The 18396-nt window shown below is 36.5% G+C and overlaps 1 protein-coding gene across 15 annotated transcripts in view; it reads right to left on the bottom strand.

Annotated features, from left to right (window-relative positions):
- The window catches only part of SNAP91 (synaptosome associated protein 91), a 152486-nt gene that overhangs the window by 99017 nt on the left and 35073 nt on the right, over positions 1–18396 (bottom strand). For all 15 annotated transcript variants that reach the window (XM_045075874.1, XM_045075872.1, XM_013046380.2 and 12 more), the window contains exons 3-7: positions 4414–4556; positions 3716–3791; positions 2859–2961; positions 1074–1167; positions 52–163 (exon numbers count right to left, since the gene is read on the bottom strand). In XM_045075874.1, the coding sequence (XP_044931809.1) occupies positions 52–163; positions 1074–1167; positions 2859–2961; positions 3716–3791; positions 4414–4556 (528 nt within the window). The remainder of the gene's footprint in view (positions 1–51; positions 164–1073; positions 1168–2858; positions 2962–3715; positions 3792–4413; positions 4557–18396) is intronic.

Below are 18396 nucleotides of genomic sequence, written 5' to 3'. Positions count from 1 at the left end.
GCATTCTGATATAGTCTTTATTCAAAGATACCATTCAGCAGTTCTACCTACCAAGTAAGTTAATAACGCCATCATTGTAGCAAGCAAAAAGTTTGATAAGATCTTTGAAAAGAAGCATAAATGCAGCATTTATGACACCATTTGTTAGCTCATTGGGATGCACCTAGAAATAGATAAAAATGTAACATGTTAATTACATGTTATCAAATGACAATTTTTCTCAGGGTACATGAAAATGTCTCAAGGGATTACTAAGAAATTATTTCATGTTCTATAAATCTTCTTACATTGTCAAAATATTTTATTTTCATGAATCAGATATGTTTATCTGAACTTTCCATTTTGAGATAACCACAAATCCACAGGCAGCGGTAAAAAATATAGAGATGCTATGCACGATTTACCCAGTTTCTCCTAAAGATAACATCTTACAAAAGTGCTATATAGCAGCACCACCAGCATATTGAGATTGCTATAATCTACTAGTCTTATTTAGATTTCCCCAGTTTCGCTTACACTTCTTTTGAACAGGGGCCTCTCTATCTATCGTACCACACATGCAAGCTAGGGCATTTACCACCATACTCAAGAAAAGGGTATGGTTTTAAGAGACATGTCGTGTTGGTATTGCCAGGAGGAAGGGCCATGACCAGACAAAAACAATTCTCTTTGATGGATGGTGTCATTTAAGCAGTCTATATAAAAAGGCTTCTAAAAGCAGGCTAAGATATTTAACTAGTTAGTTATCGTGGCTAAAGATCCATCTTGCAGCTACTTCACCCTGTTAAACACCACAGGAGCCCATCACCCTGCTCCAAACACAAGGTTCCAGGAATGCAACGTTTGTAGTTTTCCACGACTTAAGTAAACACCCAGGAAACAGCGCAGACAATCTGGATAACCACAGTCATCTCTACCATGCTAGGAGCCTACACGAAGTGTTCATCTGGTTCATCAAAATGAAGGACATCTCAATCTGCTTCCTGAGTAGATTTCCAGGTGTACCTGGAGCCCACCTTCAAACAGAAGACAGGACTAACTGTGTAGGGCACGTTATCTAGGGAGGTACATACATCAAACTCAAGCAGTGCATCAATCTGTCCCTGTAGTATCGGCATACTCTTCAGTAGCTTTTCAGGAGCCATTGTCCTCATTACACCATCGGCCCTACAATTGTTTAAGAAAAAGAAAAAGATGCAACTTCCTTGTTTGTAGAAAATTCGAGACCGCGTGCATTCTTCCAAGCTGCTCTCCCTCCATTTCCTTGTTAATCTTGTGGGAGGATTTTGAGATATTAAGAGGCTGTAGTTGACTCCCCCCTCTACACTACTTCTTCTTCCCCATTCTTATTCCTCAAGCACATGGGCAGTGCTTTCTTCCTCTCTGCACTGCCCTCAGGAAGAAAGCAGTGGTTTGGATAAAAGCGATCAGTTGAATTACTGGATGGATTTTCCCAAATCTGTAACAGAGGTGTAAGTTTTGTGAATGCCAGTTAGTTTTTTAAGAAAGAGAGAACACATGTCTTAGAAGTCTTCGAAACCTGTAGGACTGGGAGTGCAGAGTGTATACTATTAACTCTCAAGGGAAGAAACATGCAAGCTGATAGGCACAGGTTGGCCAAAAGGAGATAGTTTAACCAGCTGCGGAGGACACAACTGGAGGTTCATGGGAGAGGGTGCATCAGGCAGGGCACTGAACCCGTGTCTGCCCACAGGCCCCTTATGGAGCCTCTGCCACCAGTGACGGTCCAGCTGGGCAGTATTAGAGTAGTTGAGGAAATACCCAGCTCATGTCAAGAGGCTAAAAATGTCAACTTTCAGGGCATCTCCCACTTCAAGTGTAGGGAAAGCATCCCAAAGTATCCTTGTGTGCCTCTTTATGGGATGCAGAAGTTTCTAAGAAGGCTATAGACCTACTGAAGAAAGGCTACAATGCAGCTGGGTACATCAGCTATGGCTGCCAGGGGCCATGTAAGAAGTCAGAGGAAGACATGGAAACTAGAACCATCTCTAAGGAGAAGGGGATGACATAAAAACCTTAAATTTGTAAAATGTTCACCCACCAGAAACTAATTTATTTTGAACACACAAGTTTATATTGTTCAGCACCATAATTAAAACATAATTGAAAGCTAAGGCTGGGTCACTGTTAGAAAAATAGAGTGTTGCCTTTTTGTGTGAATTCTTGAGACTAAAATATTAAACATTCTACAATACCTTGCCATTATTTCAAGTCAGGAACAGATACAAGATTTCCACAAGTTTATGGATGAACACTTCTGATTAAATTCAACAACTATTTAGAGGGACATAAATGGTAATTATGAATTAAAATATAAGTGTTTCAACGAGGTTTTGTCAATCCATGGTTAGTATTAATAATCTGTTCAGTTATGGGGTGTGTGTGTGTGTGTGTGTGTGATACTAGGACATTATTACCTCTCAAGAACAGATTTAACCATATACATGGTTCAGTTTCACTTCAATCAAAACACACTGAAATAACCATTGTAAACTAGAGCCACTGTTCTTTGAACTCTGAATGAACTTTAAATTCTCTCCATTTAAAATTATTTAAAGGAATATATGAGCTTAAGAATTTTTATTTGAACTTAACAAATAAAATGTTATACCATGTCACTTCTGAGCAGTGAATCAGATTTTCTGCATGCAAATATAAATAAAATAATGTATACTACAACGTCAAGGCTAACTTCTGTAATACTACTGAGTCTCTTTTTTCAGGTGATTATAAACTGGGCCTTCATGACCAAAATTATCTGGCATCTAAGCTTTAGCTAAGTCAAGTATGCCTCAAAGACTTACTCTCAAGTAAATATGAGAAAGAAAAAAACATACCCTTTCTTCACTCTGGCAAAATCAAATGCCATCTGTCTGTAAGAGAAAGCCTTTTCATTCAAATATCTACTATAACGCCTTATGAAGGTAGACATATCATAACCTGGGGGAAGGGGCAGAAGAAGTAAAACTAATTAATACAATACCTTCCATTGTGTTTCAATTAGTACCAATTAAAAAAAAAACTCTCCCAATGTAAATAATGCTAGAATGAAGTCAATAAAGGCAGCAGAAAATCCTCACTTAAAATCTTACTGCAAGCAAAAATACTTCAGGCATGAGACATTCCAAGACATTTCAATTTCGTTATGTTACCATCCAAATAGAGAATGTCTTTTCTGAATTTTCCTTGCATTTTTGTTCACCATTTCAACTAACATGCTGTTTCAGGCTTAATATATGTAGCTTTCTGAGAACTATCCATTTGCTTGGTGTGCTCACCTTATACATAATAGGTGACCAGTAACTACGATGAATGAGCCTATGACCGTAGTTTAAATTTACTAATTTACAAAGAATGTTTAAGACTGGAATCTCTTTTTTTTAAATTAGGAAAGTATCTTTTATTTCATTGCCTTTTGTACTTTCATAAACAAACAACTGTGGGTCTAGAATACTGACTGTTAAGGTAAATGCTGAAAAGGACAAAAAGTAAACTATGTGATTTATAAGCTGAGTTTTCTAACAATTAAATATTTTGAAGCTCTACAAAGTAACTAATTACTTTAATATTTTTTCTTAAACACCCAACAGAACTACCAGCTATACTAATTATATATTATGAACCTCATTTCAAAAAACAAAACAAAACCCTGTATCAAAAGCATTATCCAAAAATTTAGAGAACATATTCTCACCATGGGATCCACTTTTGTCCAAAAAATTGCTGAGATTGAACAGTGTATTTCTAGAGGCCAAGTACTGAATAAATCTCTGTAAAACAAAAACCAAATATTAAAACCAATATTCCCACATCATATCTTTAAACAATTTCTGATGCTAAAGGATATTGCAGATTCTCACTGATTTTTTTTTTTTACTTATTTATTATAAAGTTTCCTAGTCTGCTTTCTCTGAGGAGGAAAAAAGACTGAAAAGTACTCACTAAATTAGAATTAAATTTTATGATCATTCATTTTTTATATAACCAAAACACTGCAGTTTAATATGATTCAGTAGGTATTCCATATAAAATGGGTAATTTTTATTTTATTAATATTTTCCAAAATTAAGTATTTTTGTGAAAGCAATTTTCACTTAAAGGTACAAAAGACTGTTCCTAATGGGAAAAATACTTTTATTGTTTCTTTCTTCTAACAATTTTGCCCATTAATGTATTTACATGGTATATACCTTTTAGGTACGAGTAATATTTAATATTTCAATGTCTCCAAGAGAATGTTTAACTTCACATTTAAAAAAAAATAGCTAAACAGAAGATTAAAATTGTACTCTCGATGATTTTGAACATATATTCCTGATTAATGAAAAGTAGAAGAGCCTTCCATAAATGCCTCCCCTCCAAAACAAGAAAAGTTAAGTTTACTTCATTTACCTCATTTCCATGCACCATGAGATGATGTGTAGTGACTAAAGCTTTAAATACAACCACCCAGCTACTGTTTGTTGCCCTCTCGAAGAGTGTGTCGGCCATCTGAGGAATATTAACATTGGTCTCATTGGTAGCCTGGATCAAATCTACAAAAGCAGAAGAAATCCAACAATAATATTAATCATTACATACAGAACGCCATTTCAAATATTAAACATTTAAGCTTATTTACTAAAACAGAAGTCCCAAAATTGCTTTGACAATAGCTAACAACCAAATTTAAAAAATTAGGCCATAATATTTTTGCACATGCACACACAAATACATGATTTAGCCAATGCATTTGTGTTTTTTTTTTTTAAGTTTATTTTTTCCATTGAATTCTCTTCTGAATTTTATCTGTTTTCTGGTACCGATGTCATTCTTTAAAATTACAAACTCCAGGAAAGCTAAGTCTCTTGTTAATTCTTCTTTTCTAGTACAATGTCTCAAACACACGCAAGCTTACTTGATACACCAAGTGAAGGCAATAACATAAATGTATTTCTTTGAAACATTAAGCAGCTAAATGCATACTTCACTTAGATTTTAAGTTTGATGAGCGCTAATAAATATATTTGCCACCGAAGTGGCAGAATGAGAGCAAATAGTAAAAAAAAAAAAAGAAAAAAGAAAAAAAGAAAAAAATTCCATTACACTTACCTAAGCTTCAAAAAAATACCATGCATGCATTGAATTACTATTATGTGACCTGAGTTGATAAGAGTAAACCTTTAAAATGCATTCACTGTCCACATTGACATATTATCTGTGTGATTCCAGCTGCACCTCAGGGGAAAAAATTTTTTTTATATAGTAGCCAAGGTGGGCTGCCCAGCATTCAGAGAAAGTGGTGAGTGCTGTGAAAAAGTTATCTGAAGAAAAAAAAAAATTATCTGAGGCAATCAAAGATCAACATATTAAGCAAAAGAAGCTAAGCCACACCGGGGCAGACTTCAGAGTGGCTCAGTTGACCCTTGAACCACATGGGTGTGAACTGCAAGGGTCCACTTTCACACAGGTTTTTCTTTCTTTTATAGTCCAGTACTATAAATGTATTTTCTCTTCCTTATGATTTTCTTTTTTAAAATTTTTTATTTATTTTAATTTATTTGATAGAGATTACAAGTAGGCAGAGTGGCAGGCAGAGAGAGGGGGAAGCAGGTTCCCTGCTGAGCAGAGAGCCTGATGCAGGACTCCATCCCAGGATGCTGGGATCATGACCTGGGCTGAAGGCAGAGGCTTTAACCCACTGAGCCATCCAGGTGCCCTTCCTTATGATTTTCTTAATAACTTTCTTTTCTCACTTTATTGTAAGGAATACAGTATTTTACACACGTAACATAAAAGAAGTATGTTAATTGACTATGTTATCAGTAAGGCTTTTGGTCAGCAGTAGGATTTTGGAGGAGTCAAAAGTTATGCTCAGATTATTGGCTATGCAGGTGGTCGACGCCCCTAACTCCCCGACATTGTTCAAGGGTCAGCTGGTGCTTCCTACAGCACAGTCTGGCCTCCTCAAGATGATACTACAAGACTTCCTTCACAGGCCACACCCATCTTGCAGAGAACTCATGATACTCAGCTACAAGAAAATCCCATGCAACAAATGCAGAGACACAGACCCATCCTTTTCCTTATTCAAAATCCACACTCAGTAATCATGCAACTATGCATCTGCTTTATGCATTTCTGTATTTTACAAAAAAAAAAAGTTTTTAAAAAGTTGATGATCCATGTCTGAAATAAATTCTAAACTAGAGGGTATCAGTAACTGTTCCAAATTATAAATGGACCAGACCAGGCTTAGTTTTTACTTTATTTTAAATTCTAGTCATCATCCCTATTCACTTTAACACCTTCCCTCAATGTTTTTCCTTTATTAGAATTCTACTCATCCTTCAGGAAATCTTTCTTGGTCCCCTTAAATGAAGCCCCATGTGGCCTCCTGCTGCTTTAAAACTTGAAGCATTTCGCCCCTGGTGATTATTCAGGTTAGATGTGTATGGGTCATTAAGTTTCTACCATACCAAAGCTGCCTGATGATGGAAACGGTCACGTGAATGTTTTCTGTGCAAAGCTTTGCAGAGCACTGTGGACAATAAACAATTGTTGAACAAATGGACACCCCCCCATACCATAACCCAAAATATAAGCAAACAGTTCTTCTTTTTTTTTTTTTTAATTGACATATAAGGTATTATTTGCCCCAGGGGTACAGGTCTGTGAATCAATCACAATTCACAGCAGTCACCATAGCATACACCCTCTCCAGTGTCCATCATCCAGCCACCCTATCCCTCTCCTCCCGACCTCCCAGCAACCCTCAGTTTGTTTCCTGAGATTAAGAGTCTCTTACGGTTTGTCTCCCTCCCCAGTCCCATCTTGTTTCATTTTTTCCCTCCATTCCCCTAATAAGCCCCCCTGCCCTGCCTCTCAAAGTCCTCATAGCAAAGAGATCTATGATAACTGTCTTTCTCTGACTGACATTATGCTAAACGGTTCTTTAAAAAAAAGAAAAATCACTAAGCTGTGACACTGTTTTCTAAGACTCTATCATGGAACTATTTTACACTTGAAACTCAGTGTCAGTCACAAACTCTTCTATTCATTTAGTTATTGAACTGGGCTCTGGGGATACAGAAACATATTGCTGGTCAGAAGAGACAAATGCCTGTTCAGAGAATAGAGAAAATCATATATGAAACGAGCAAAGAGAGGCAGCAAGAGAGAGCAAAGAGAGCCCAGGTCTAGGGGCTAGCTTAGCCTTGACTAGTTGTACAACTCTGGCAAATTAAATGCCTCTTTAACTTAGGGCCTCATCTTTAAAATGGGAAGTAATCATTGCTACCTTTCAGGACTATTATAAGGGTTTTAAAGCGTCTGAACATAGCAGGCACCCAAAATAATTGTTTGTAAATACTGCTATACACACAATGCATTATGAGAACAGAGTGGGGTACTAGGAAAAACTCCATGGGGAGGATCCTAAAGTCGGTTCTTCCATGGGAGAGGAGTGAATAGGACATATTTACCAAGTGTGCAAAGTAGGGAGGCCTAAGAGGTGGTGAGTCCTTGGAGAACTGTGGTAGTGTGGGGGCTAGGTATATTGTGGGCTGGTGTTAGGAGGAACTTAACTAAAGAGCTAGGGGATGACCACTGAGGGATCTCACACATGACTGAACAGTTTGGACTTCACTCTATGGACCAACAGGAGTCCTTGAAGTATTTTAGCAGATTGTATGAGACTTCACTTCTACAGTCGACCACATCATTCAGTGATTACTAAATTCTATCTTCAAGGTAAGCAGAGGCATAGGATAAGGAACAATTACTTTTGTCTGGAAAGATATACTAGAAGACAGGAAAAGAGGAAGGTAGAAAGCCCAGTTGAGAGTCAGATGAGGTTAACCTGGCTAATGAATAGGCAGTGGGAACAGGAGATAATGAATGGAGCAGAAAGATACTCAGATCAGGAGGCTCAACTGATGGGATTTCCAGGTGAGCAAATGGATATTAAAGGGGAAGGGAAAAGGAATTGTGAAAAATTTCAGATATCTGATTTGGGGTCCAGTAAATGTTTTTTTTTTTGTTTTTGTTTTTTACTGAAAAGGGAGGAAAGTTGGTTTCAAAGAAGACAAACTATTTTGAACACAAACATTTGAAGTAGCTGCTGGAGATCTGTGTTGAGATGTCTGATAAGGGACTGGAAGCATATTCTAAAGTTCAGGACAAACGTTTAGCCTCAATACAAATTTGGGAGTCATCAACAACAAAATAGGAGCTGATATGAAAGCAAAAGAGGTAACCCTGAAATCCTACAAAAAAAAAAAAACAATGGAAATTATGTTATACATAAGTGAAGAAGTAAGAATCAGAGCTAAGAAAGACCAAATTTTAGAGATGAATTGAAGAAGAGTGAGTGAAATAACAGTCAGATGGTAAGCAGAAGCCCAGGAAAGTGAGAGTGAGAGCCAAATAAGAAAAGAGCTTCAAAAATTCAAGAAGCAATTAGGGGTCACCAATGTCAAAAACTATAGAGTCCTCACAAGCTGAACATGAAGAACAGAACATGTGTAACTATGGGACAACTGCCATGGGAAGGAAATAAAGCTCAAATATAGAATACATATTTATAACATAAATAAGGGAGGAAGGTTTTTTTGTGGTTTAAAGATGGGAGATGTGGTTTAAAGTTGTGGTTTAAAGATGGGTTTAAGCATGTTTAACACTAAGTAGGAAAAGGCAAAAAGAGGTGAAGGTAAAAACGAGAATAGAGATGACGTATGGGAAAGTCTAGAGGCAGAATGAACTCTAGAATTCAGGGCTCATAAGTCAGAGTTAGCCTCAAAGAGAAGGGTCACACATTAGGAGAGTAAGGACGGGTGTTAGAGAGGAAATGGAAGAAAGATCAGCTAAGAAGCAAGTCCTCGATAAAGAAGAAATTGTAACTTTTATTAAATCTTGACTTTAAAATATTCATTTTTAAAAAACCCTATGTCAGGGGTTGGCAAACTACTGCTTGTTCGGCAATCTGGCTTGCTTAATAAAGTTTTATTGGAACACAGCCATGCCCATTTGTTTACATACTGTCTAAGGCTTTGTTTACATACTGTTTTCATGCTACAGTGACACAGTTGAATAGTTACAACACTGAATTCAAACTAAATTCAGCGGTCCGCTAAGTCTGAGATTTACTCTCTGATCCTTTAGAGAAAATGTTCGCTGACCCTCCTCCATCACTAAATGGGAAGTTTGCATCACACCCCTCTGATGCACAACAGAGATTAATGGTTGTCTCAAGTAAAAGCAATTGCGTGTTTGAACTGGGAGCCGAACTAATTACTTGTGTAGATTACTATAGTACTTGAAAGAACGAACGACAGACTTCATAGTGATTCTGACTTGGTATTCAGCAGTTACTTCCTCAACAATAAAGTGAGTCTGTCACTTCAAAGAAAACAAAGGACAGTACTGGTGGCCAATGATAAAATTCAATCGTTCAAGTAAAAATCAGAATTTTAGAAAAATTTTAATTTAGAAAAATCCTTACTGTGTCTGCCACAGTAAGCTTCACAATTTTCCCATTCTCTGATTGTTGGTGACATTAGTATCACTTATATTATATAATGAAATAGGAAAACATTTTGGAAGATGTATCTCAGTGAACCAATATTTTTCAAAAGACTAGTATGAAATGTTACAAAATAATACATTTGAGGCACCTGGGTCTGCCTTCAGCTCAGGTCATGATCCCAGGTTCCGGGGATATAGCCCCGCATCTGCTCCTTGCTCCTTGCCTGCTTCTCTTTCTCCCTTTGCCTGCCAATCCCCATGCTTGTGCTATCAAATAAATAAATAAAATCTTAAAAAAAATACATTCAGTTAATTCAAAGTAAAGAAGACCAATGCCAGTAGACTTTAATGTAACAGAGTACAAAAAAAAATCCACTGATGTAGTTTCAGAATCAATATTGTGATTTAAATTCAAGAAAACACCACTTGAAGAGTTAGAGTATCAAAGGATATCCACAATTTTCTGAAAAAGCTATTAAAAGTGCTTTCTGCTTTCCAACTGTGTATCTGTGTGAAGACAGATTTTCCTCATACACTTTAACTAAAACAATACATTCCAAAAGACTGAATACAGAAACAGATAGGAGCATCTATCTTCTATTGAGTAAGACATAAAAAAGATGTATCAAGATATCAAACAATAGCACTCTTCTCACCATATTTTAGCTTTGGAAAATAATTATTTTCCCTACAAGTACTCTGTGTTAAATATATCAATAGGTTTATTATTGTTATTTTGAAATATTTTAAAATCTTCTCAGTTTTGATTTCTAATACATTAAATATCTAAAGATACAGGTCACATAATTGAAAGCTCTTTGAATTCCTAAATAATTTTAAACTACAAAAGTATCCTGAGACCAAACAGTTTGAGAGTTGCTATTCTTGATATATATCTAAAGAGAGAATTGCGAGGTTGTAGAGTATCCACATATTTAACTTTACAAAGTGTTTTTACATAGTGGTTGCAACATTTATATTCTTGCCAGTAATTTATATAAGTATCTGTCCATTGCTTTACTTGCTCACCAAATAAAGGGTTTCCATTTAAAGAATCTCAAAAACTTAAAGCATATATATAAACACACAGAAAAAAATGTTGCTGAAAATTGTAAATCTAAATGTTAAATATCTGTCATATTTTAATTCTTTAGAATTCAAAGCATTGGTTGACAGATCTGGTATCTACTTAGGATTTATGTATTTATTTGTCAGAGAGACAGAGAGAAAGATAAAGAGTGCGAATAAGCAGGGGGAACTGGAGGTAGAAAGACAAAAAGGTTCCCCATTGAGTAGGGAACCCAATGGGGGCCTTGATCCCAGGAACCTCGGATCATGACCTGAGCCAAAGGCAAATGCTTAACTGACTGAGCCACCCAGGCATACCAGATCTGGTACCTTTTTAAAGATAGGTTTTAAAATAGCTTTATTGAAATACAATGGACATTAAAAGACTGTACATATTTAAAGGATATTATTTGATAAGTTTTGACAAATATGCCTCCATAAAACTATCATCAAAATCAAGATAATGAACATATTCATCACCCCCAAAACTTTCCTGGAGACCTTTTATAATTCCTCCTTCCTACCCCTTGCCATTCTTTGCTGCTGTTTCCTTAGCAACCACCAATTTGCCATCAGTCAATGTACCTTAGTTTGTATCTTCTAATACAGTAAAAATTCTCTAATAAAGAGAATCATATATGGAGGGGAAGGGAAGCAAGGGAGAGATCTGGCTTTCACTTAGGATAATTATTTTGAGATTCCTCTGGTTGCTGCACATTTCAGTAGTTCCAATAGTTCATTCATTTTTATTACTGAGGTGCATTCTGTTACATGGATACAGCAAAATTGTTCATTCATTCACCTATTGATGGACATCTGGAGTGATTCCAGTTTTTATTATTACAAGTAAAGTTGCTATGAACACTTGTGTATGAGGATGTGGATGGACATATGCTTTCAATTCCTTGGGTAACTGCCTAAGAATAGACTGTTCAGATCATTTTGAAATAAATATTTAAGAAACTGCCTGTTTCCAAGATGGTTGTATCATGTTATATTCCCAGCAGCAGCGTACTGGCCCTCCAGTTTATTTTTTGCCATTCTAACAGGTGTTACATGGTGTCTCATGGTCTCATTTCTTTGCATTTCTGTAATAGCTATTAACGTTGAACACATTTTTCATGTGCTTTTTGTTACTTTATTTGCCACAGGTATAAATTCTTGCCCATTTTTATCAGATTGTTTATTTTCTAATTGTCAAACTATTTTGGATCAAGTCCATTATCAGAAATATTTGCAAATATTTTCTCCAAATCTATGGCTTCCAATTTTATGACTTAAACAGTGTCTTTCAAAGAACAGAAATTCTCAATTACGATGAAGTCCTGTCTACTAAGTTTTTCTTTAAGCATTCATGCTTTTGTGTTATACCTAAGAAATCTGTTTGAGTCAAAGTCACAAAGATTTTCTCCTGTGTTTCTTCTACAAGTTTTACAGTTTTAGGATTGTATATTTAGATCTATAATACATTGTTAATTTTTTTTAATAAATGAGGTATGGATACAGGGTCTTTTTTTTTTTTTCTTCATCTATCAAATTGTTCCAGCACTATTTGTTGAAAAACCTATTCTCTCCTACTTTTTATTTTCTCACTTTGTACCTTTGTCAAAAATCAACTGACCACATTTCTTGGGGTCTATTTCAGGCCTTATTCTGTTCTATTGATCTATTTGTCTGCTTTTATCTCAATATCACAGTATCTTTATTAATGTAAATTTTAATAATTCTTGAAATCAGGTAGTGTTAGCCCTCTCTTTTTCAACGTAGTTTTTGTTCTTTTAAATCCTTTGTGTTTCTGTTTTACAAAGAATGTATCCATTTTAACAAAAAATGTCTGCTGGGATTTTGACAGAGATTATGTTGACTATATAGATCAATTTGGGGTGATCTGGCATTTTAGCAATACCGAGTCTTCCCATGTATGTACATAGTCTGTCTCTCGTGTATTTAGATCTGCTTTGATTTGTCCCAACAGTGTTGCGCAGTGCTCAGTATTCAGGTCTCACTTGTATTTTATCAGATTCCTTCCTAAGTATTTCATATATTTTGATGATAAATATACAGTAAATGATAAAAAAAAAGATGGTAAATGGTATTGTTTCTTTTTCATTTGCACTCCTAATTGTTTATTGCCAGTATTAAGAAATAAAACTTACATTTGTATATTGACTATGTCGCACAACATTGCTTGATTTTGTAGATTCTATCATAAATTCTGCATAGATGACATGATTTATGATAAAGCCAGTTTTTACTTCTTTCCAATCTTGATACTTTTTCCTTATTTTTAAAATTAATTAATTAATTAATTAACTCTTGGTATTGGTATTGGCCAGAATCTCCAATGCAATCTGAAGAGCAGTGAAAAACAACACCCCTTTCTTTATTCCTGATCTTAACAGGAAAGCATTCAGTTTATTCAGTTTCTCACTAGTAAATGTGATGTTTGCAGTAGGTGTTTCCACACATATCCTATGTCCCATTAAGGAAGTATCCTTCTATCCCTAATTTGTTGAGAGTGTTTTAATCATAAATGGATGTTGGATTTTGTCAAATATTTTTCTCTATCTATCGAGATGATCATACAGTTTTTCCTTTTCAGTCTATTATGGTAAATTACATTGATTTTTTGGTAAATATTTACTGATTTATTTGAGAGGGAGAAAGTGGGGGAGGAGCAGAGGGAGAAGCACAAGCAGACTCCCTGCTTAGCACAGCGCCGGACACAGGGTTCGATCCCACAGCCCTGAGATCATGACCTGAGCTGAAATTAAGAGTTGGATGCTTAACCAACTGAGCCACACAAGGAGCCTCTAAATTGATTACTTTTCAAATGTTAAAGTAACCTTGCATTCTTGGGATAAACTCTTTTGGTCTTTATATTTTATCTATCAGTCAGAAGAATATGTGACTCTTCCTCTCAGAGTCATGCATTTGAGCCCCACGTTGGGTGTAGAGATTACTTAAATAAATAAAACATTTTAAAAAAATAATTTTTACATTTATTTTCATGGGAGGTATCAGTCTATAGTTTTTTTCCTTTAATATCTTTGGTTCTACAATTAGAGTAATGGTCTCACAAAATCAGTATTCTCTCATTTTCACTTTTCTGGAAGAGACTGTGTAAAATTGGGATTATTTCCTTTTTAAATGTTTGGTAGTCTTGAGGGCTGGAATTTTTCTTTGATAGAATGTTTTTAACCATGACGTAAATTCCTTTAATAGATATATAGGGAGATTGAATGAATCTGGGTAGTGTGTCTTTTTTTTTTTTTTATAATTTATTTTCAGCGTAATAGTATTCATTGTTTTTGCACCACACCCAGTGCTCCATGCAATACGTGCCCTTTCCAGTAGCCACCACCTGGTTCCCCCAACCTTGGAAGTTTGTCTTTTTAAACACATTCACCCCTTTCATATAAGGTGTATATTGGCATCAAGTTGTCAGCAGTATTCCCCTATTGTTCTATTAACATCTATAGAATAAGTCTTGATGTCATCTCATAATTACCTGATATTGGTAATTTATGTCTTTTTTTTTCTCTCTCTTTCTTTATGATCAGTCTGGGTAAAGTCATTTCAATTGTATCAATCTTTCTAAAGACTCAGCTCCATCTCTGCAATTCAGAGGAAACTCCAGTTCAGGTGGGGTCCTCCCCTTCGTGCTGCAGCCTGGAACCTCTCTCTTGACAGTAAGCTGGACGATCCCAGAACTCACTTTGTTCTCCATCTCACAGGGATCACTGCATCCCACCGCCTGATGTCCAGTACACTGATAACAGTTATTCAATAGAGTCTGTGTAGCGTCTCAGTTATTTCAGTCAGAGGGGTAAATATAAGCCCTGTTATTCCATCTTGCCACAATGTCTAAGTCTGTCTTTTTGGTAGTTTTAAGTAACTGAAAATATATTAGAAAATCTCTGGGAGGCAAGAAAGTATCAACAAAATTAGAGAATAAAAGAAACAAATGCAAGTGGAAAAAACTTTAACTTTTGAGAGTTGCAAATAATTGCTCACTAAAATAAGACAATGGCAACAAACCTGAATAGCTCTCAAATTCTTGAACACCTATGTCTTTTTCCACTACTACATGAGACTCTCAACCACTTCCACCATGTGGAAAGATAGCACATGACAGGGCCCTTGTTACCTCTTACCTGGACTGCTCTGTAACCTATTCTCTGGATCACCTCCAGCCCAACTAGATACACTTGTGGAAAAATAACTGCCTAAGTATACAGTTCTGATCTTGGCAGTCACATGCTCAAAAACCCCCTGGGGCCTCCTTCTGTCCACTGCATTAAATACAATTACCTCAGCCCTGAGTAAAAGACCTTTTATCAGGAGCAGCTACTTTCCTACTCTTTGCTGTGAGTTGTACACCAACAATACGGTATCAATACCTTTTCATGCTGCTCTTACTGCCTAGAACGACTCTGCCTTTACTCTTTTGTGATCTCAGCTTTTTTTTTTTTAAGATTTTTTATTTTATTTTATTTATTTGACAGAGAGAGATCACAAGTAGGCAGAGAGGCAGGCAGAGAGAGAGAGGAGGAAGCAGGCTCCCTGCCAAGCAGAGAACCTGACGCGGGACTCGATCCCAGGACCCTGAGATCATGACCTGAGCCGAAGGCAGCGGCTTAACCCACTGAGCCACCCAGGTGCCCTGATCTCAGCTCTTAAAGCAATCTCAAATACTATAACCTCCAAGAAGTCTCTTCTAACACTGGTCTCAGATGGAGAAGATGCTTTAAGTTTTTTCTTCCATGCAGAGTAGGGCAAAGGATGCTGGAATTGGGTCCACAGACCTGGTTTACAACCTAGCTCTGCTACTTATGGACAAGTTCATTTGACCACTCTGTGGCTCTGTATTTTCACCCTGAAATGGGGGTAATATTAACTACCTTATAAGACAGACATTGTCACTTGTTCTAATCTTTCATATCTTCATGACAGCCCTTATTACATAAAATTATAATTGTTAATTTACATATGTCTTTGCTCTACCGGAATTCAAGATCCAGTTAGTAGGAATGAGGTCAGTATCTGTATCTTTTGATCCCTGGTACCTAACACAGACAGTGGCATATAAAAGGTGAGACTTAATAGGTGTCTTAATAGGTGTCTTAATAGGTGAGACAACTATGACTGCCTCAATATAAAGTACTTTCATACTAAAGCTGATAGTTTGTATTAAAAGTCTATTTCTTTCTATAATTCTTACTGGATACAAGTGAATCACCAAATTAGACAGAAAGACTTACTTTCTATGTCATTGACTTATATATACTTTTATCAGCAGCTTAAATTTAGAAAGGGAACTTATATTCCATGTTTAAATCTCTCCCTAAGTTTAATTACAAGATTCTGTCACAACCCACTAGAACAGCAATTTTCCTTAAACTGAATGCCAGAAAGGGGAACAAAGACTGATCATTCCTTCATCTACAATCATCTTCTAAACTTATCCTTCCCAAAAAGAGACTGAGGAGCTAGAGACAACATCCAGCGATACACTAATACACAGATTTTAGACATTAATGTCTCAGAGTGTTTGCCACGTGAAATTATATGTAAATTTATTAACGGTTCTTTTAAATTTTTATCTTTTTTTTCCTTCCTTCTCTACTCTTTCCCTCCCCTCCTACTAGTTAACAACATTGGAGAGCGCAAACATTTGAAAACAGAAGGTAATCTTTCTAATGTGGGCAATATAAAAAGCTAATGATGCTGATGGTCTAAGGTTGTTTGAGCTCAGTATGAATGGCAGACATCAGTGGCTGCCTCACCAATACCTATTTCCTTCTCTCTTCTTCCTTACCAGCAAATGCCACCCATCCCCCCTGCCTGGCCCACCCATCAGAAAAGCCAAAAAATGCCAGATATGTGCCATCCCTATTTCCCTTGTAGCTAGACATGGACACAGGAAGAGCAGTCCTTTGGAAAAAGCAGTATCGTATAATTAACAGAGTGGACACGTGCCTCCCCTTCTTCAGTGGACACAGCTGTGTCTGCATAGGACGTCCTGGTCATCTTGAGACAGGAAGATGGACTTGAGCAAGCTGGAGCCAGCAGTGAAGACACATGAAAAGCCCCTAGGTCTTCGGTGCTGCTGCTGAGCTGCTAATCGAACCCTGGGACTGCCCCATCTCCAGACTTCTTATTAAGGAAGACAGTAAATTGGCTCATTAGTTCCAGACTTGGGGCGTTCCAACACTTAACAGTCAGAAGAATCCTAAGGGATACAAAACTGCAACAAAACACCGCAAAAAGGAGCCAGGCTCAAGACTTCTACAGTGTCTTCCAGCTTCAGTATCACTGGAGTATCACATTGTTTTTGCCCTTCTACAGAGTTAAACCACCCCCAGCAGTGTCTTCCCTTGAGATAAGGGGTCCTTTGTGTAGAAGCTCTGTTTCGAGTGAATTGGTTATAGGAACTAGGATACAGAGCATAGATGAAAGGAGCATGTTTTGGGAAAGAGAAAGCGAATATCCTTATCCTATGCAGAGAGAAGAACTAATAATATGAAATAATTTTATAAAATACAAATTTTGCATATAGAACTTCTGAAGTGACATGGGGAAGGCTGGAAAATAATCAGAACAAAAATACGAAGGAGGTAGCTGGAAACCCCAAAGGTTGGGGAGAGGTGCTGGGAGAACTGTAGCCAGTCTGGTAGGCAGGGCTGGGCATGTGGAATGAAATGACCTCATGAGGGTTGAGGTGGGAGTGATCCCTAGAGGGGAGGTGCTGAGAGCTGCATAAATGACAGCAAAGTTGGGACAACAGTGTAAGAGTTGATGACCCTCAATTGTTAAGTGTAGACAACAAGGCTGACTGGGGCAGGAAATAAGAGAACAAAAACCAGTGAGGGGGCAGCTTGGAAATGTGCCCTATATGATGAACAGTATTTGCAGAACTTAATAACAGTATCCTTCTTCAAATAAGTTCTCCTTTAAATAAAAGTTACAAAATGTGAGTTTTTAAATGTTTTTCACTTAATTTAGTCAATATAGCTACATAAAACTTTATTTGTATCTTTATATTATTACAATGTGAACTTTAATGTAACCTAGTTTCTACACTAGGTAAATTATTTCTAAACTATCTTTTTGTATCTCAAAGAAAACTATGTATACTTTGCAACTCTCTTGCGGTCCTTTATAGAAACATGTACAACAAAAATCTTCTTACGCTATTTGTTCTCCTATAGGATGTTGGCAGATTCGCAAGAAGGAGATGCAGTATACCGCATAGTTAAGTCATTCAGTTAAGGTTCTGGAGCCAGACCAGACCCATCCAGTTCAATTACCATCTGTTATTTAATAACTGTGACCTTGAGCAAAGTTGCTTCTCTTAACTTCCATTTCTGCATTACTATGATGGAGCTAATAATGGTACCTATCTGACAGCTATTTTATTAAAGTGGGTAGGGCACGCAAAATATCTAGCACAGAGCCTGAGACACAAGAAACAGATATCAAAGCTCCATAAATATGTATTTTCATATATATAAACACATATATTAATATATATAAGAAAACATAATGGATATAAATCCATTATTCTATAAACAGTACCTAAATTTGCATAGAGATATACATACTCTACTATACACATAGCATAATGCTCACTAAAAGGGATGGATACACATATACACAACTATAATTAGATTCACCGTTTGGCTACTTATATCAGAAAGGGATTGGAATACTTTGTTAATTCACTGAACTCATTAACAAATACTCACTGAATGCTTATCATGTGCCCAGCAGAGATAAGTACTGTGATGGAAAATAAAA

The sequence above is a fragment of the Mustela putorius genome, unplaced genomic scaffold (assembly GCF_011764305.1).
Source record: "Mustela putorius furo isolate JIRA1106 unplaced genomic scaffold, ASM1176430v1.1 tig00000166_pilon_pilon_pilon, whole genome shotgun sequence".
NCBI classification, from domain to species: domain Eukaryota; kingdom Metazoa; phylum Chordata; class Mammalia; order Carnivora; family Mustelidae; genus Mustela; species Mustela putorius.
The sequence above is the reverse complement of the archived record's forward strand: the minus strand, read 5'-3'. Positions and strand labels throughout refer to the sequence as shown.